Genomic DNA, 21,558 nt, shown 5'->3' on the forward strand with positions numbered 1-21,558 from the left:
CAGAATGAGAGAATCTATCAAGCTGATTTGCACTTTTGCTTCCTAACACACATGATAAAAGAGGCACTCCCACTCCTGCTCCTCGCTATCTGGAGACAGAGGCAATAGGAACAGATAAGGTTACCTCAGGTACTTTAGATGTCAGCTGACAAAAGCGCTTAAATTATCCAATAAATCAAAGCTAAAAGGAAAACCCATAGTGGATTCACAAGAGTTACTGCCAACTGCCTCCAGCTGAATTGGCGCTACAGATTTCCAAGGGATTCTTGCAGTTGCCTTTCCCTAATAGAGATATTTGGCATGAAGATATAGCTTGACGGAAGTGAGTTTCTTTGAGGCCAAAGCTGCAATCCTATGAGCCCAGCTGAACTAAAAGAAACATACTTCCAAGTACACATGCAGAGATTGCACAGTCAGTTGTCCACAGTGAGCAAGCACCACGATTCAATTAAAATTGTGGTAGTGCACACAGTTTCATTTGCTGGTGAAGTGCAGTCCTATGCCTGGCAAATGGGGCACAGCCATTGGGGCTCAATCCATTCCCCCCCACCCTCAGCCCTGTTCTTATTAACTGGTGCAGGGTTGCCAAGATACTGCAGGCATTGCTACCTTCCTACCCCACCAGAGTGATACCTCTGCACTACAGCAGGGGCACCAAGATTTTGTGACACAGCAGCATTAATATTTCCTGCTCTTGGGCACTTGAGCAGAGTCAGGTTTAGCCCCATTCCTCAGTTGCTGAGGTCTCATGATGGGGTACTTTAAATGCTCCCACATGCCCCTGTGCTTCGGCTGGGTTTTACCAGGGGCCAACTTTTGTGTGTGGCAGAACTTCTTGCCAATAGAGGTTCAGCACAAGTCATCTCTGCTCGTTTTTAGATGACTGTAACAACTCGGACGGAAGGAAGACAAAGTCCCTACCAGAGAGGAATGGCAAGCTAAGCTGATGGACTATGCTGAAATGGAAAAGCTGACTGGAAAATTCAGGAACCAAGAGGACAAAAACTTTAAAAAAGAATGGGAAAAAATTATAATGTATCTAGGAGACCATTGCAAGCAGATGGAAACATCAGCAGGGTTTTAATCTCACTTGTAATGTAACAGATACCATGGATAATTTGGATTGACATAAAATATAGAGTATGGAATAATAGTCAGTTGTAAATGTTGATAAGGGACGCGGGTGGTGCTGTGGTCTAAACCACTGAGCCTAGGGCTTGCCGATCGGAAGATCAGCAGTTCGAATCCCCGCAACGGGGTGAGCTCCCATTGCTCGGTCCCAGCTCCTGCCAACCTAGCAGTTTGAAAGCACGTCAAAGTGCAAGTAGTGCAAAGTACCCAGTGGGAAGGTAAATGGCGTTTCCTTGCACTGCTCTGGTTTTGCCAGAAGTGGCTTAGTCATGCTGGCCACATGACCTGGAAAAATTGTCTGCGGACAAACACCGGCTTCCTCGGCCAGTAAAGCGAGATGAGCGCCATAACCCTAGAGTCGTTCATGACCAGACTTAACTGTCAGGGGTCCTTTACCTTTACCTTTAAATGTTGATAACAGAACCCATGGAGGGGGTGGGGTGAAGTCGTGAGATTCAATCTCTATATATGTATATGCATTTGGATTGTTATAATTTTATATTTGTAAAATCAAATAAAAACTATTTTTTTAAAAAAAATAGATTACTCTAACAACTGTATTTTTTCAGACAGGCCTTTCAAATCTGAGATTCTTGGCCAACAACATCTCACTGATGTGTCTGACATTTCTATTGCGATACTGTGGGTTTTTTTGTCTGTATACCACTTTGTGATATTTTATATAAAACTGTGGTTTACACAAAGTTTACACAAAGTTTAGTAATAATATCATTGGTGATGATGTAGCCTATTGGCATTCACCCAGCACAAGGTGAGATCCTGTGAGCTTTTTGCTGATCCAATAGGGCAAGGGGAGGGAACTTCAGGGCCATACACTAAATGTGGCCCTCCAGGCTTTTCTATCTGGTCCTCAGGATCCTCTCAAGGTCACAAACTTTCATGAGCCACACACCTCACCAACCCTGCTTTGCATCCTCCTCGAGTTTTTTCACCTGGCCGGAAAGTGACCTTGAATTCTGATAATGCCCCCTGTTTACCTGGATGGAGCATGGAGGGGGGGTGTAGAAATGAGCCTGCTGCCCAAAGGAAACATTTACATTTCCTGCTCCACCCACCACTGGTAAAAGGGGAAAACCAAATTTTCAGAGGCAGGCCTTTTTGCACACAGTTATAGGCAGGGATAATTGCTCAAAAAAGAAAGGAAAAGGAAGAGAGAGAACAAAACACGATCACTATAGTATAGGTTATTTCTCTAGAAGGCTGGTGCAATAAGTTATTTACTGTACTGATGATTGATGGTGTCAAAAATAAAACAGACTCATTTTTACTGTTTGCAAGTAAAAGGGCACATTCCTAATAGTGCCATTTAGAGTATATTGGGTTTTTAAAATGGAAACGTCTTTATATAAAGGATGTTATATAATAATAACAACCTGAGCAATCTATACCCAAACTTCTGTTTCCAAGCTCCATTAAATAATGTGCATTCCATAACGGAAATCTGTAACTGCAGAGGAATAAAGGAAAGCAAGAGGCTGCATACAAATGTTCAGTTAAAAATAATCTCAGCCAAAAAAAGAAGGGGGGGGGGAGAGAAAGGCTTTAAAAAGATTATTTCACAAAGCATCCAGCAAAACTCAAAATCTTTGTGAAAGAGTTGGCAAGATGCTCCTCCTTTTCCTATTCTTTGCATGTGTGCCCTCTGATATAAGAGTAATGTAGGAAATAATTTCTTGAATCTTTTTTCTATTTATTTGGTATTAACTTGAAGTATTAACTATATACTTGAATCTATTGTGCTGAAGAAATTAAAGCTTATCTCCTAGTCTTCAGACACGACTCTCATTTGAGAGGTTGCAATGAGCAGCACTGTAACATATTACAACTCCCCCTTTTGCCATACCCTACAGAAGTACAAGTTGCTTGCAGAATTTTTGTTTATATGATGCAAACACAAAATCAACACTGCAGAAAAATGGGGGGAGGGGAAATATTTGCCTACCAATTCCAACCCCATTGGGTCATTTTATTTAGCGAAGTAGCAGTTGTAAGTCACTTAAAAGAAGAGACCCCCCCTGCTTCCCTTAAAGGGGTGATCTCACAGTCTCTATGAGTAGCAACAATTTTCTCTGTTGAAATTCAACCTGCTACAGCAATGTAGTACCTACTCCCTTTCTAAAATTTTTTTAGAGCTGATGTAGAAAGAAAGAAAGAAAGAAAGAAAGAAAGAAAGAAAGAAAGAAAGGGTGAATTCAGGTGTGCAAAACTGACCTTTTTCTGTGTGTACAGTAGAGATCAACATACCTAAAAAAATTCCTTGCACAGCTATCTTTCCCCAAAACTCTACCTTCCATGGACATTAGTCAACAAATGATCACATTTAATTTGTTTAACTTGTATAATAGGCTACTAAAAACCAGTGATGTATTAATTCTTAGTAGCCTGAGACCCAGTCATTCAGTGCATACATCTTAATCAGATTTTCTGGGTCCAGTGCTGTTAAGTATAATTGCTTAATTGTACATTGAAATGGAAAATGAGTCTGAATGTGTATTGCTAAAGGGGAATGGAAAATTCCACCAAAGCTAAGAAGAGCTCTCTGGGTACCTAAACAGGTTGATAATTAACTGTTGATGTATCTCTGCTGGCTCACTCACATGGTGTTTAACTTAAGAACACATGGGAGGGTTATTCAGTTGCAAATCCCTATTTTGGGTGTGTGAGTTGTCTTTTCTCTCAAGTCACAGAAGACAAAGGTGTGCAAATGAGTCTCTTCTGGAGAGAAAACAGCCTCCAGGCTAATGGACTCTGTGGGAGAGAAAGAGGTCTGTTTGTCAGCTCTGATTGTAAATAGTATTCAATATTTGTAAGAAGCCGAACCTGTGCTTGGACAAGTACATGATATTATGCACCTATTTGGATATATCATTTATTACTTTAAATCAGTCTGAAAAAAGTTGTGTTAGTAAAGGTTTGAAACTATATTTTGGCTCTGGACAAAATATATTCCAAGAGGAGTCAGTTTTTATTCAACTTATTGCTTCAAGCTGTGCAATATTACTATCTGCAATATCTACACTGTGTGTGGATTGGGTCCTCTGTCCCACTTGCAAAAGAGAACACAAGTATTTGCAACACTTTGTGACACATGCAAGTAAGTCTGACAAACAAAATTCTAACTTGAAGCTTTTCCTGTAAATGTATTTCCACACTAGAAAAAGCTTAATTTGTTGGATTTCTGCCTGCCACACAGCTGCTAATGACAGAAGAACCCTGCTCTCCCTTCAATGCCATTCCTAAACCATGCAAACAAGCGTTGTGAGTTGCAAACCAGTTATGTTACTGGTATAGGTCTTTCATCAAATGATCTTAGGCTGACAATACAATATTCAGAGCAAGACCAGGAAAGGTATTTCAGATGGCAATGTGTGTGTAAAGATATTTAAGGTTTACAGCAACCAGATGAGATGCCCATGCTTGGATAAATTCAATATAAAAATTGTTAAAAATAAAGCTTTGTATTCTAAGAGCATGTGTTGCGGTTATTTATTATTTATACCTCAGAATAACTACAGCAATGTTATCAGCACAGGTCAATCAACCCTTTTTGTTTTCTTGAGCAAAAAGCATATGAGTCTCTGTCATGAATATACCCATTTTAGTTTTATACCAGCAGCAACAACCCATCCCAAAGTATCCCACCATCATGGGTAAGAAAGCAGCTAATCACCACTGTGCCAATCACATTTCCCTAAAAACGCACATACCAGAAGGCTAGATAGTGGACTACATTGCAGTACTACTACTCTCTCACACTCTGCCCCCTGTAATATTACTATAGCAACACTGGGCTACTTTGCAGGGGTGATGTAACCCACACTTTCTCTGCCACAATACCCACCCCTCTTGCAATATAGATATGTGATTGATTTCATGCTTACATACTCAAAAAACAAAATAGTTTGCATGAAATTAATCCTTGGTTAGGAAGAGCAATAAGCTCTTGTCTTTGCTGCTTCCCTTTGCTTTGGGGTGGACATGCTGTTGCCCATTTGCAACTATACTCAAATTCTGGATTTCTCTATTATTTTCTTATTGCAACAATCACTTCTTTACCAGAGAAGATGGGAAAACAGCTTCAAAATAAGCACTTAGTCATTTCAAAATGAACCAGGTAGTCCTTTCTCTATTGTCTGAAGAAGGAACTTCCCTGAGCCATTTTGGGTCTTCCCTTGGGCTTGTATGACTCCAAATTTCTACCTAGCAGTTATTACCTAATGAGTTACCTGGCCACTTTTTTGCTAAACACACTAAGGTGGGAACAGTCTCATATCTCACAAAGCAATTGTTTCAAATGGTGTCTGCACATTTTCTTTCATAACTTTTGTTCCAAAAGGGTTAGATACTTTTCACAAATGAAATTTAGAATCTGGATCCCGTTCTGGTTCTGGGCCCCATGAAGATGTATGGCCTGCAGACACCTCATCAGCTCTGACCTTCATCCTTCAAACTCCATCCCAAACAGAGTTTTTCTCCTGTCTCAATGGCTATCCAGATAGAGGGACTCATTCAAAGCCATCGTTTTATTGATACAATAGTAGTAGGATGGGATGTGAGCATCTCAGTTGCCATGGCTACAGGTACTACCTTAAGATATGCCAAATACAGCCCACTATCTGTTATATGATCTCTAGGGTCATGGAATCATTCACAACAGCATCTAAATTGGCCTTCGCCACCCTGATGCCATCCAGATGTTTTGGCATACAACTCACATCAGCCCTGCCAGCATGGCACCGGTTGGGTGAATGCTGGTCTAAACCCTTCATTAAGTGCCAAGTTCAGTAGAAAGGCTTAAGTACAATAGCATGTTGAAATTCATGAACACAGTTATAGTTAACACAAACACACCACCAATCTCAAGTTAACACACACAACACTGGGGGCAGAAAATTGCTACTGAGCCTGTAGCGCTAATAAAGTTAAAGGACACAATCCTTTGGGGAGTTCAACTGAGAAGGCCCAAGTGAAGTGAATGGGAGCTGCTTTTGCACAGCTTCCATTAATCTCAATGGGACTTACTTAGGAGAACAGCATAGTAGGTTGTGCCCCAATAGGCTCTGAGTGCCTGGAAGAGGCCCCTTTTCTCAAAAAGCTCTCTGCAGTCAGTGCCAAGAAGGCTTCTGCCCTGATATAGAATCATAGAGTTGGAAGAGACCACAAGGGCCATCGAGTCCAACCCCCTGCCAAGCAGGAAACACCATCAGAGCACTCCTGACATATGGTTGTCAAGCCTCTGAATATTTTGGGGACAGCTGAAGAAGTCACTCACCTCATAGACATTAAATTGGCTTTGTCCTCGTGCCAATTCACGGTAGCTGGTCGTAAACTCCCCAATGAAGTCGTGGCTGTTAAGTGGGAAAGAAATTGCTATGAACAACACTGTAGAACAAAGGTTCTCCCATTCCATCACCTCCTCTACTTGACAGGCCTCTTTTTTTAACCGAATAATAATGATGATCCCAGCAAATAAGGGACAAGATCCCCTTCTCATCCCTGCCACACCCACCTTTCATTTTCCCAATGTGAATCTTACACATGTGGCCCTGGGATAAAAAATGTTGTTGTTTACATGATAGGGGGAAGAATGTACTCTGCCAGTACAATGCAGCCAACTGCATAAGCTAAATTCTTTTTTACTAAATGTGTTGATTAATGGGAGAGGGGTTGTATTTTGTATAAATTGTTTTGTTTTGTTTCCTGGGGATCCTCAAAGAACCTCAAAGCATTTCACAGACCTGCAATACACAACACTGCTAAATTTCTTCTATCTAACTTTGGTTTCAGTCCAGCTCCTCCTAGCCAGAAAGAATAAAACCCCCCCCCCACCTTTTTAAACAAAGGAGTTATAAATGCCACTTACCTGCCATCTCGGTCCCAGTCATATACCTCCACCTTTATAGTTCTGGAAAAGATGACATTAATGGTCATTCCCAAAGCAAGCTGCCATCCCTATTGCTATCACTTCGGATTCTTTCTCTCTGTGGAATTCATTGGCAAGAAAAATGTCAAGCTGTACACAAGAGATAAAAGTTATCCTTCGCAGAAAACCTGGGGGAAATGAGCCCCAGTGGGATTTTGGTGATATTAAAACTGCACTGCTTTCTTTCTGTGGCAGGGAGTTTCCTCTGTGGGTCCTGCAGTAGCACTTCTGAGCCATTTGGGAATGAGGTTTCTGTACATTCATATACTATCGTTCAGGCATGTCCAACAGATAGATCATGATCTACCGGTAGATCACAGCACGTCTGCAGTAGATCACTGGTAGATCATTGGCTCCCCCCAAAGAAGCTGAACAACTGTGGCTCCCCTAAAAAAAGCTCAACATTTTACCTCCTCCCTGAAAAAACTCAACAACTTTGACCCAAACCCCCCACAAAAAGGGAGTAGATCACTGCCAGTTTTTAACTCTGTGAGTAGGTCGCAGTCTCTTGGGAGTCGGCCACCCCTGCTATAGTTAAATGAGCATGTGTTTAAGCTGATGGGCTGTGTACACAGATACAGTATCTCCAAAGCACATCCAGAGCACATTCTTTCCCTCAAAGAATTCTGGGCACTGTAGTTACAACTCCTAGCAACCTTTAGAAAACAACAATGGAAATGTGCTTTGAATGTGCTCAAAAGGTATAGTGTGTACACAGTCATGGCTTTCAATGTGTTAGGCAATTTGTTGCCAGGGAGTAAGGTGGGCAAGATGCCCTTTCTTCTAAGCCCTTTCAGAATGTGTCCTGACAGGGAAAGGAGCCAAAGACCCCCAATTTTTCCATCCCCAGTAGCCTGTCCACCCATGAAATAGAGTGAAGAAGCTGCCTCAGCCCCTGAGGTGGTGTCCCTACAGGCCCTCTCCCCCCTGCATTCATCACTGGCAGAGTGCAGCAACTGCATTAATGCCAATTTCTGGTGACATCTTGCAGGATCTGGCTGAAATCTCACTTGTTCTCATGGAGAGTGACAGATCTCGTGAGATTTCGGTGAGAACTTGTGAGATCTCACCAGAAACCCGTGCCGATGCCAGTGGTGCTGTCAGTGGTCCGACAGAGCAGGGTGGCACTCCCCATCTTGCCTCAAGTGGCAAAAAGGGGACAAACCACCCCTGGAGCCATACTTTGATAAGTGAAAAGTTGGGATATAAAAGATTCTGATAAATAAGCAAATAAACTGGCTTTGCTTTGTCTTTGAATAATGAAGAAACGTGATTGGATGCTGCCAGATGAGCTCTCTAGGCTTTATTCAGTTGCACCAGGAAAGAGTTTCATCTTTGGTTAACAGATGGACCCACTGTGGCCAAGTTTGCAAACCCAGCGTCTAAACACTATTTTGCTTACAACGACACCAGCTGTTCTCATTACTCCAAAGAAGGCAGTGGAGATGCTGGCCATAATCACTTTCCTCCTACTGTCCCCCTTCCTATGCTAAGTCCCTAGCCACTGGGTTGTTGTCAAGAAATGCCCTTGGCTAGCCAGCTTCTTAAACTCCTGTTAGAAGAGTGACAGTGATTAATTCACCCGTGGCTCCATGCATGTTGACAGGTGACAGGTGAAGTCTCACGGGCATTGGGGAGAGCGGAGAAGTCAGATCACTCTTTCAACTCCAGTTGGAGTTCATTTGCAGAGAATGTGCCATGTCCCCCCAGTGACTTTTGCAATTGCTGCCTAAATATTTTCACTCCCTCTTGAAGCTTGCCAGTCTGCAAGCCGAATGGCTGCACTAGCCAGCAAGTTATAGAAAATGAATGAGTGGTAAAATATACAGCAAAGCCAGTCTTTCATCAACGAATAGATAAGCATTCCTAAAAGGCCATGAAAAGGGATAGACAGCAAATAACTATAAACATACTCATGAAGATGAAAGAACGTCTGATTCCTGTTGTGTGGGACTAATGAATAGCCAATGAATCTGAGTTCTATGAATCCTTATGTTGGCTAAGAGACTGCAAGGTTGGGAGGACACACCCGCCATCTTTCACCCAGTGGTTTGAAGATCTCACTCCCTTTTCTGTGTTTGATCGGTTACGAACTTAATTCGTTCTGGAGGTCCATTCTTAACCCGAAACCGTTCATAACCTGAGGCGCGCTTTTGCTAATGGGGCTTACCGCTGCCGGCGTGCTGCCGGTGTGTGACTTCTGCTTGCATCCCGGGGCAAAGTTTGTTGGAAAACGCCCTGGGGGTGCCCCTGCAGCCTGAACTCCGAGCGTCGTCCGGTATGCGCAGCTCTGGAAAAGGCATTTCCCTTCTTCTCCAGTGTGCTTCAGCGACATATATCAAATGATATATGCACACTAATCTTCTAGCATGACACAGCAAGAAGTGTGAGACATCGTAATCTACGTACAGTGTACCTCAGGTTAAGAATTTAATTCGTTCTGGAGGTCCATTCTTAACCTGAAACTGTTCTTAACCTGAGGTACCACTTTAGATCATGGGGCCTCCTGCTGCCACCACTTGGTTTCTGTTCTCATCCTGAAGCAAACCCGAGGTACAACTGTGTTTATTTTCACACGTTGTACAGACAAAGGAATCATGGTGCTCGCTCTCTCCAGCTCCGAGAGGAAACAGGAACAAGTAAAAGCAAAAGTACAGTACAATAGTACCTACAGCGGAAGAGATAAGACTATCTTCCGCTCCCACACTCTTCCCAAACAGTCATGTGATTTACACCAATCTCATCTGCAGCATCGGAGACGTGAAATACTAACAAAGTTTGCTACAGGAGCATCTACTTCTGGGTTAGTGGAGCTCGTAATCCAAAGTGTTCGTAAGGAGGATGGTACGTAACCCGAGGTTCCACTGCATGGCTTATAACCCCCAGTTTTGTTTAGATACCTACCTGGACTGCCTACATGTTTAAATCAGAACTGATAAAATATTCTTTTCGTGTTAATGTCAGCTGGCAATATTTCTTTTAAATTATCACTAGTTTGATTTTCTCTTCTTTCTCTCTGCTATATTCACAAAATCTTTTGCGAAAACCATTTTTCTAAAAAGTTGAAAGAATCTTCACAAAAATATTCACGAACTTAAGGATGGCAGCAAATGAGAAATGCTGTTATCTCTTGGCAAGCTGGGAGCAGAGTGCAGAAAGCAATCAAGGCAGCCAGTGGTCTGCTACATTCCTATCTCAAATCACTCCAAAACTCTGCTGAAGGACAATATAGAAATCTTTTCAATAATAAAAATATCAGAGGTGGGGAACCTTTGTACAGCAGGCTACATTCCATCCACATAGAGCTTTCTACAAACACCTAGATGTGTCCATAGAATCGTAGAGCTAGGAGGGACCTCAAGGGTCATCTAGTTCAGCCCCCTGTAGGATCTCAGCTAAAGCCATCCAACCTCTGCTTTAAACCCTCCAAGGAAGAAGAGTCCACAACCTCCTGTTCCACAGTCAAACAGCTCCTACCATCTTATCCCCAACCCAGTCAAGCAAAAAGCATTATAACCGTTCAAACCCCAAACTGGAGATTTCTCGCCTAACCAATGATGAGGGCTGTCTATGGTTGCAAAGTCCAATGGGACAGCACTGATAACCTCTTCTTGTGTTTAGAAGTGCTGCTCTGTTCTAAAAGATAAAGGTAAAAGACCCCTGGACGGTTAAGTCCAGTCAAAGGCGACTATGGGGTTGCCACGCTCATCTCGCTTTCAGACTGAGGGAGCCAGCGTTTGTCCACAGACAGCTTTCCGGGTCATGTGGCCAGCATGACTGAACTGCTTCTGGAGCAATGGAACACCGTGATGGAAACCGGAGCAGCGCACGGAAATGCTGTTTACCTTCCTGCTGCAGCGGTACCTATTTATCTACTTGTACTGGCGTGCTTTCAAAGTGCTAGGTTGCCAGGAGCAGGGACAGAGCTCACTCCGTCGCATTCCGTCACTCTGATGTGTATCGCTACTTGGACAGTTAATCTGTGTTTATAGTACCCAGAATGGAAAACGGCAGTTTAAGCCCTAAAAAACAGGCAGATACTCAATTTAAAGCTTGCCAATTGGTAATATCAGGACACACATTCTATTTCTCTACGTGCATTTGCTATTCCCTTCTACAAATGAATTCCTTTCAGTCTCTCAGATTTTAGAATTTCACAAATTTCTTAGAACAGACGTGCACACACTATTTTTTAATGTGGTAAACCCATGAGCTTATATTGTCTTATCAGTTTAATATCCTCTAAATATTTCACATTTCAAAAGAGTGACACTTGGGTGTATTTATTAACACTCCTATTCTCACACCAAAGATCACTGCTAGACGTCCCTCCCTATGCACACAATTATACCTTGTTGAAGGCTCTTCTCCACCTGACAGGAGCTGTGTTCTGCAAAAGCCTGATTTTTTTTTTTTTGCACTGATTTAGATGCATGCTCTTTGGATTATATGGTGGAAAAAACACGATGGTCTTATAAAGCTTTGTTCCATTCTGGTTGGTGGAAATTGCAGCGTTGTGTCTCAAGCAAACAGTATTTTCTGCCATCTTTAACTTGTTCATCTGCTTCTGAACAAGTCCAAACAAATTATTAAAATGACTCCCACCCTCTTATCCTTGCAATTCCTGCATTGGATCTTTAATTAGTTTGTTTCGACTGCTGCATGGGCCTTCCCCACCCCCACCCCTCATTTTTAGGTGGTATATTTTTAGCTTTAGTTGCCATGGAAACATATGACACTGGGACCAAGCTAGTCACCGATGGAGACAACAAATGCAATCTTCTCCTCATTCTGTTTCCTGATTGAAAGTGTGCTTTCAAATATTAACCTTTTCCTCATCCAGTAGTTGGAAATGACAGCAGGTGTTGGCTGCAAATCCTGGCTACTTACAGGGTAGGTGTTTGTATAGAAAGTCACTACCTATAGCTGTATTTAGAGCTCTCCCCTTGATCCCTGTTTCTATGATCATCATCCATGTGCGGGACTGGAACTGCCCAGCTGATATGAACAGGCTTACGGTACATCCATACTTGCAGAAGTACAATCGAATGTAGCAGAAGAAACCCTAAAGAAAAGTGAGGAAAGGCAGTTCGATGAAGACTGAGCTGCCCCTGACTGTTGTGGGGCAGGGGTGGAAAGTTGGAGGTGGAATGTCATATCTTGGAAAATGCCATGGCTAGCTGACTCAGATCCTGAGCAGGAGCATACAGAAATCTTCTGCTGCAGGTCCCTCCTTGTTGCCTTCCAGTCTTCATTAGCAATAGCTTCTGCAACTCTCTACCCATCCTCCTCTACATCAGACTCAAGCAGACAAAATGTGCTCCAACTCCATATATTTTATTCTCTGTAGGAAGCAGATTGGTGAAATTGGTGCAGTCAGCATATCTCAAAGACCTTCATTGGCTCCCAGTACATTTCTGAGCACAATTCAAGGTGTTGGTGCTGACCTTTAAAGGCCTAAATGGCCTCGGCCCAGTATACCTGAAGGAGCGTCTCCACCGCCATCGTTCAGCCCGAACACTGAGGTCCAGCGCTGAGAGCCTTCTGGCAGTTCCCTCACTGTGAGAAGTGAAGTTACAGGGAACCAGGCAGAAGGCTTTCTCGGTAGTGATGCCTGCCCTGTGGAATGCCCTCCCATCAGATGTCAAGCAAATAAACAGTTATCCTATTTTTAGACGACATCTGAAGGCAGCCCTGTTTAGGGAAGTTTTTAATGTTTGAAGTTTTATTTTGTTTTTAAGGTTCTGTTGAAAGCCGCCCAGAGTGGCTGGGGAAGCCCAGCCAGATGGACAGGGTAGAAATTATTATTATTATTATTATTATTATTATTATTATTATTATTATTATTACAGTGGTACCTCAGGTTAAGTACTTAATTGAAACTGTTCTTAACCTGAAGCACCACTTTAGCTAATGGGGCCTCCTGCTGCCGCCGCACCGCCAGAGCACGATTTCTGCTCTCATCCTGAAGCAAAGTTCTTAACCTGAAGCACTATTTCTGGGTTAGCGGAGTCTGTAACCTGAAGCGTATGTAACCTGAAGCGTATGTAACCTGAGGTACCACTGTTATTATTATTATTATTATTATTATTATTATTATTATTATTATTAGGAAATGTACTTTGAATATGCTTTAGAGGTCTAGTATTTACATAACTTCATTTCCACCCTTGCAGAACTCAGATACCCAAACCATCTGAAGGCAGCCATGTTTAGGGAAGTTTTTAATGTTAGATGTTTCTTCTTCTTCTTCTTCTTCTTCTTCTTCTTCTTCTTCTTCTTCTTCTCCTCCTCCTCCTCCTCCTCCTCCTCATTAATAATAATATTCTATTGGGAGCTGCCCAGAGTGGGCCCAGAGTGGTTGGGGAAACCCAGCCAAATTGGCAGAGTAATAATAATAATAATAATAATAATAATAATAATAATAATAATTGTAGGCTCAGTATTTCTGCTGGTTATTATTATTTTTAAAATTATCAAAAATAAATGTGAGAACAGAGATCTAGCACTCACTTTTGATTATCATGAGTTAAATATTTTTTTAAAAAGTTCTTATAAAAATTCAGCAGCATTTTAGTGCTAATCTCTCCTTATATACACATTACAGTATGCTGTTTGTCCTAATGAACATGCATTTTTGTGAGTCATTTTCCTTAATTTTAATGTATTTTTGCATGTTGTTTATATGAATATATGTATTTCACTGAACACTTCACCCTAATATTCTATCTCTATCTTTCTATGACCTTATTCTTTTGCTACTGTTTGCTTTAAACTGACTGTAATTCTGTGATTTGTAAATTGCTATAAGCAGCCAGTGTGGTGAAGGGTGAGTAAAGATAACAACAACAAACAAACAAACAAAAAAACGGAATGCAAAATGTTTGGTTGGAAGGCTGCAACACAAAATTCAGAGAAGCTCAAATTTGGAAGAGTAGCTGCCTTTTGGTTTGTGTATTGCTCTGGGAAATGAGAATTAGGCAGGTTCACATTAAAATGTGAACTGCATCTCTTTCCATCCCCAGTTCCCTGTCACAGATAGGTTTAGCCTTTTCATTTTACCCAGGTAAAATGCAGTGGCAGCCGGAATCATATTTCACATAAATTAAGCCACCTCTAGAGGAGTAAAGTGATAGCAAAATTAGAATAATTTAGAAAATGAAACAAATACTGTTAAGTGGGGGAGTGTGAAGGGTGGGGGAGAAACACTGAGAACCAACCCTGAAGAAACATATCCAGCCCCTTGCCTGTGTGCTCTGAGGGTCAAATAACTCACAGGGTGTGTAATTTTTTTTTATTTAAAAGCAAGAATTCAACCATCTGTGTTGCTGTGAGAAGAGCACTCTTGGCTGGCGGAGAGAGACCTGTTCCTTTTCAAAGCAAAGAAAATGGAAGGTAGGTGATAATGCAGCGAGTTTTCAGTTTTGCAAGAAGCAAAAGGCCAGAATCATTTTGACCCTTCCTTCGATAATCTCCAAACTGAGGCCCTGGTACGGCAAGGTCAAGAACTGAATACATCTCAACCTGTCTGTTTGCTATTCTGATTGATGCGCCAGGTCTAAATGTGGTTCCCAAGAGGAGGATTGTAACGTGTTCTAGGGCATTGCCAGATCTAATTGTTTATTAGTCTCTTCTAGTATAGAGCCTTCACCAGAATAGCATTTTTGAACAAAGTTCTGACCCCCACCAATGCAGCCCCTGACATAAATTAGCAAGCCGTGATGAATTCTGACTGGCTCCAAGAGACACAGACATAAACATCTAGAGGGATTTGTATTAGAGGGATGGTGACAATAATTAAAGCTGATGGCAGGCCTTCATGGCAATATATAGGGCTCCCATGTGTACTCTAAGCAGAGTAAGATGGATCTTGGGCACTGCCAAGAATTGCCTTCATAAAATATTCTGCAAACTTTATAGTAGCATCATTGCAGACCCAGCATTTGGGTGGAAAACCTTCACCCTGAAAAACTTAATGGCAAGGTTTCTATACATGCAAAAGTCTTTTTCCTTGGCTCTGCCTATTACTGGGTCTCCAGTGATTCTACTATAGTAGCATCATTGACACAAGACATTTTCTCTTCCATTCAATATAGGTCTCTTCAAGAAGGAAGACAAGGGAGAGAAATGAGAAATCCGCTCCACTTCCCAGTGGGGAGGAGTTGCGGTGGACCACATGGCCACCCACTCCTCTCCAGGGGTGGGGGACAAAGTCCCACGTCTCCCGGAGGTTCCCGGCCACATCATTCATCTGCCAGCCAATCTGCTGGCTGGGGGGGCATGGACAGGCCCCATTTAAACTGAGGCTCAAGCCATTTGGCCATTTGGTTTTCACCTACCTCGTAGCAATCGTCACAACTTTGTAAGGTTTGGCAGTTAGGCATTGGTTGATCTTATGATGGGGGAGGTGAGGTGTGGCCATCACCCGCCCCTCCAAGCGTAAGGGTATTCCATTAAAGGAATCCGGGGGTATGGATCTTGTCCGAAGTCCGGGGCTGGGCTAGGGCCATGCCACGACCCCATTGGGAACCCAGGGGGAGCTCAAGTTGGTTTGCATCGACGGGGCTCCTTCTAGCGGTGGTTGACCCTTACTGGAGTCCCTGTGTGACAGGCAGGAGTCAGACATGGTCGGGTCAATTCCAATGCCTAAGCCAATACTGCTCATATTCTGTAACCAATAAAGCTGTGGCCTAAATTTGCCCAATAACATTAACCTAATATCCATTTCCTTGTGTCTTATTCATCAACCTTGGGGTCTCAACACACAACTACTGCCCAGTTTGTATGCTGGATGTATGTATGTATGTATGTATGTATGTATGTATGTATGTATTATCACCTCAGGTTTCTTCTGGAGAAGCTAAAAAAATAATAAAAATGGGTAGAGTTAAAAGGCTCCAGAAAGGACGCTCAACAACCGAGAAGCAGTTATGAGTCTGTCAGTTCAACATTACCATCAGACTGACCCACTATTTCCCCAAGCTTATTAACTTTGTTCCATTGGCGTACTGAACCTGGCTTCTCTATGGGCAAATCCAACACTCTAGCCAAGCCAATGCCAACCTGGGCTCCTCCAGATGTTTTAGGCTACTCTGGGGCCGATGGGAGTTGTAGGGTGAAACATATGAAAGACTCCAGGTTGGCAAAAGCTGCTCTCATCCACAACTGAACATCTGATTTCTGGGCCAATGGAATGTATAGCCAATGGAATTATATGCAGGTCCCAGTGGAAATCATTCCTCTAATATTATCCTTGTAACAGGCACTTAGAAAATCCATTCTATTGGCAAATAAAAAGACATGGACCTCTCAGTGCAGATGTGTGGCTAATTCAAATAACTGTAAAATGAAGCCCAATGGGCACAATCTAGCAATGCCAGGGACCTTAAACAGTGTGATGCTATGGCTGCATACACACCTACTTGGGAGTAAGCTCCACGAAATTCATTGAGGCTTTCTATTGAATAGACACATACAGGATTGCACCAAACATTCCATTGCCTTCAAGCTGCTTAATGTAATTCTGATCCTAGTCAGAATTTCTAAGTAATAATTGCAGCACTCAAGTTTCATGTTGCTTGCATAACCAGCAATATTGCATCGCTAAGTATATCAATCTGGATGTATTTAGCTGTTCGGAAATGAAAAAGAAAATCTGTAAATAAAATTAAATTAACAGTATCACTGGATTCAAATCACTCCCATATCAGCAACCATCAAACTTGAGAATTTATGAAGATGGGGCAGAGGGAACCAAAAAGCACTTGAAAACCCATTCACATAAATAGAACTATGTCATTAGATATGTGGCTAGCATCCAAAAACTTGAGTGCATCCCAGGTCTTATTAGGCCAGTAGTCACTTTCTATAAGAACAGAATGTGTCAGTGCAGAATATGTCTGCCACCTCATTGGGTTGTAGTAATTTGTCGTGAATGCTAGTTTGGGCAAAATTAAAGTCACAGTTGAGCACACTGCATCCTTGTAGAATGGGCAAGGCTAAGAAAAAGGCAATCCAGAGCACATATATTTGGAAGTATGTGTGGAATAATTTCACACTTACTAGAAAGCAAGCCCCACTGAACTCAATGGTATTTAGTTCTGAGCAAACACACAGAAGACTGCTCTGAACAGCTGCAAGAACTAGAGGGCTATTATGGGCTCCGATTCCTGAACGCTCTTTACCATTCCTTTTTTCCCCTTGTGAAATGGAGCTCCAGTGACATGGTTGCTTGTGAGGATTAATAAGATAACCATAGCAAAACCCTTCACACGCCTAAATGGTTATAATAATGCACTGACAGATTATCAACGCAAGTGATGGAGTGTTCTCAGCTATATATTTTTATGGATACTTCGGAGTGCAACCTGGAGTCCATCAGAAAATTTTGCATTGTGGTTTTTCTTCCATTTTGGCAAGATAGCCATATGATATGAAGCCAAGAAGTTGCAGCCAACTGGGTCATTTTTACACCTAAGAAAATATGCCTTGTGGGAGTCAATATTCTTATAGATTCTTCTCTTTATTTACTTCGTTTCAGGAGGAATTTTATTTGATTCATTTGCTTTTAAATCTCAGAAGTCTTAGCAAAGCAAAGCAAAAAAGTTAAAGGGAATTGTATTAAAGGATATGAAAGCAAATCATTTAGGAAAATGCAGTGAGCTGTCAGCCCATTTCTGGAGAATGACTGAGCAAAATAGGTATGAGGTACTATATCTTACTGATTTAAGATTCCAAGTTACACAGAACTCTTTATCATGAAACAGAATGAATGAATAGGTCCTAAGATAGTGTCTTACACTTGCTTACCTGGGAGACAACCCCACGAAGCTTACTTCTGAGTAGATGTATTAGGATTGCATTCTCAGTCACATTTTTTTGCTTTTCTGCCAAGAAATGATATCCCTCCACAACAAAGGGGTGGGGAAGGTGTTTTGTTCATTTGATGTACACTTTGCCCAGTATATAGCGGGGTTTTATCACCAGGAACCACCGGCATGGAAAACAGCTTTGTAAATGTACATCAGGGCTGAGCTTCTAATCAATGATAAACATTGTAGGTTTCATGGTGGTAAGAGCTGCAATTAAAGCACAGCTCTCAAGCTTGCAAGTGTAAACACACGGATGCTGAGAGTGAATTCTATTGTGTTTTATGACAACCGCAAGCTGAGTGAAGAATATATTGCACTGGGTAATGGGCCCAATCATTCTTCATGTAATTGGCATTCCTATGTACAAGGCTCTCTTATTACGCTGATTTACATGACTGTCAATCCCCTCCCAGCAAGACTATCTCTCCTGAATTGCTACTGACCTTTTCTGTGGTTTTAGGCATAGGAATGCTAGCTGCTTTTGCAAATGAAACAGATAATCCATCTCCAGGACATCTTCAATCACACCTTTCCCAGGCCTTTTAGTTCATTTCCATCCATCAATCACCCATTAAGTACATCTCTGTTCCAAGCAGCCTTCTCTAGGGAGTCCTCTCTCTTCACACCACCTCCACTTTTGCCTTTTCAGTTATGTTGACAGAACCTGAGCCATCTAATTTGGAACAGATCAGAGCCCCAGGTTTTTAGATTCTCTTAAGTCCCCAGGGAAGAGAAAACACTCACATCGCTTTGTTACTGGATGTGACAATTTCTACAGTATACAGTGCTTAGCCAGTTGGGTTACAGAAATCATAAGCCATAGCTGACCTTGGTTATTGAACATACCATCATTTAAACTAACCAGTTTGGACATAAACACAGAACTCTGGTAAGTTTAAAAGCAAGTCCGACCTCATCTTCATGTGTACATATAATGCTAAAAAATAGTTTAGTGATATATCAGGAAAGGGTCAATATGAAGCAGGGGTATCTCCTACTCCACTGCTCCAATGGTCCACTCATCTTCCCTTCTTTCACCCACAGTGAAGGCCAGTCCATTCGGGCAAGTGGGGCACTGCCCCAACACCCTGTCAGCTCCCTCTTCCTTGGTCTCAGTGTTGCCCTTATAGAACTTGGCAGGGAGGCAAACAGGAAGGAAACGAGAATTAGCTGGCTTTGCCTCTCCTCGGCTTTGGCTCCACCTACTGTTTGGGCTCTGTCTCCCTGCAGTCTGCCCTTCCAGTCCCAAAGGACACCAGTCACCACTGATCCCCCACTCTCAGCTCAGTTTAAATCCCACTCACTGCAGCATGTGGGTAGGGAATGAATTGACTGAGTACTTGTGGTGGTAGCACAGTTAATGCATATTACCAGATCTCACTATACAGCTCTGAAAGTTGCAGGAGGCTCTCAGGGTCTGGCCCTGAAAGCCTTAATCCTCAAAGGGCTTGTAATCCCTGTGAAGTCATAGAATCAATGCAGTTGCCAATACAATAGGAAGAGGTGAAATGGACAGTTACTGTTTGCAGAGGCAAAAGGAAGCTGTTGTCGATTGCTGCATGCTTTTCTTATTTTGAACCTAAGAGCAAACGAAAGATCCTGTTCAACCAGATCAAGAGTCCAGCTTCCTCTTTTTCCAGCCGTGACCACCCAGGGGCTTCCAGAAAGCCCACAAGTGAAGCTTGAAGGCAAGAGCACCCCCCGTAGAGCTTGAAGGCAACAGCACCCCTGCATTGCTTATCCCCAGCACCTAGTATTTAGAGCGCAACTTTTGGGGCATCTGTGACATTATGTTGGATCCAAGCCTCCCTCAGTGTTGCTTTCCTATAACACCTCCTGATCCTTTCCTCTAACAAACCAACACACACAGTTGTCAAAGCGGCATCTTATTCCATGGGGTCTGTACCTGTCATAGTCTCCATTGCACAGGGCCCGTACCGGGATAGCAAAGGACTGCCATACAGGGTTCAAAGTGTTCTTCACCACTTCGGTTTTGTGGCAGATGGTAAATCTGGCAGGATACAAATAAGGTCAGTTGAGTTAGGGTAGACAGGGAAAAATAAATAATGCTCCCCTAATGTCAGGCAGCCATGGACAGGGGCAGACTAGCACAAGGTTGGACCATGACCAAAATGGATTACTTGCTTTTAAAAATGTAACAACTCTCTAACAAAGCACCATCTTGGTAAAAGGTGTCTGGATCTTCCTCAGTGAAACTGGTCTTTTGGATGAGCCTAAATAGAACTGCATACAACCAAAGGGCAGCATCATAGGCCTTCAGTGCCAGCAGATCAAAATTTTGAAGCCAGGGGTTGGGAACCTGTAGCTCTCCAGATAGTTTTGGACATGCAACTTCTATCAACTCCAGGTTTAAAAAAACAAACTTGTGCTTCCTTGGCAACTGAATGAATGAAATGGCCTTATACTGAGATCAGCTGGTAGTAGCTGTCTGAAATCCTCAGCAGAGTCTCCCCTATCTTGGGAGGGTGGAGAACGCCAATGAAAATGGAAAAGGAAGCAGAAGCTGCTGTGATCTGCATGCTCGTAGGTGGTCAGGAATGGAAATCTGTCAAGCAAATTCAATTGGTGTCCACCAATATCATTGTTATTATTAAGTCTACAGATGATACGTAATGACATAAGAAGAGCCTGCTCTATCAGGCAAGGGGCCCATCTAGTCAAGCTTTGTATTCCCATACTAGCCAATGAGATGCAGGACCTGAACACAACTGCAATCTCCCCTCTTGTGGTTTCCAGTGGCCTCACCAATTCATGCAGTGAATCTGGGGGTATCAGACTCTGAACCAAACTGGGGACCCCCACCCTGGATCCAGTCCCAAATAAGTTTGGAGTGGGGATTATATTTAATTAGGCCTTTAAAACCCTAATTAAACACCTAGCTGAAAGATGGGCATGGGAAGGAGACCATGCATAGTTCTATTCTAACTAAGATGTAATTAATTTCCCCCTCTTTTTTTACAGCATTTTGATGTTTCCTTTACAATGAAATGTGAATGTAAGTTATGTAAACAGTTATGTATGTTACATAAATTAGGTAACTTATCTTAAATAGGGGACATGAAATGTATAAGGTAGTATTTGGCAGAAACCAAACTGCAACAACACAGAAGCAGAGCTGATTTTGATTAACACAGGTTGGGACAGAAACTGTTGCCAGTTCAACCCTAATCCTAGCCTTGCTATCTGATGGAGATGCCATGTTCTCTACTCCATTGGAAATTCAACTATGATTAAGCGTCCCTTTTATTTAGAACTGTCAAGGGGAGGACAATGTTGCTCATCTGTAGACTACCAATGCCTCTTCTAGGCTTATTAACAGCTATCTTTATCTGTTTTAAATTAAGCATATAATTTAATCTCTAACTGGCTCTGTATATAACCCAAGCAGTATTCATAAGTATTTTTTAAAAATGGCCTTGAGAATCATTACATGCAGGCAGCTTGATTCTCTTTTGTCCCATATCAAGAAGCAGGTTTAAAATCTCAGCCAAAGAACATCCTTACCTCGCTGATTTGAAATGATTTTGAGAGAACCATTTCTTAGTGACCTTGCGTTAGTGTAAGTAGACCCACTAGGATGTCACATCAGAA

At 42.3% G+C, this 21,558-nt stretch overlaps 1 protein-coding gene across 2 annotated transcripts in view; it reads right to left on the bottom strand.

The window, feature by feature from the left end:
- Positions 1 to 21,558, bottom strand: part of LOC128415957 (copine-5) — a 126,380-nt gene that overhangs the window by 27,039 nt on the left and 77,783 nt on the right. For both annotated transcript variants that reach the window (XM_053392857.1, XM_053392858.1), the window contains exons 10-12: positions 19,853 to 19,957; positions 7,016 to 7,057; positions 6,425 to 6,500 (exon numbers count right to left, since the gene is read on the bottom strand). In XM_053392857.1, coding sequence (XP_053248832.1) covers positions 6,425 to 6,500; positions 7,016 to 7,057; positions 19,853 to 19,957 — 223 coding nt within the window. The remainder of the gene's footprint in view (positions 1 to 6,424; positions 6,501 to 7,015; positions 7,058 to 19,852; positions 19,958 to 21,558) is intronic.

This window comes from Podarcis raffonei, chromosome 6 (genome assembly GCF_027172205.1).
Source record: "Podarcis raffonei isolate rPodRaf1 chromosome 6, rPodRaf1.pri, whole genome shotgun sequence".
NCBI classification, from domain to species: Eukaryota; Metazoa; Chordata; class Lepidosauria; order Squamata; family Lacertidae; genus Podarcis; species Podarcis raffonei.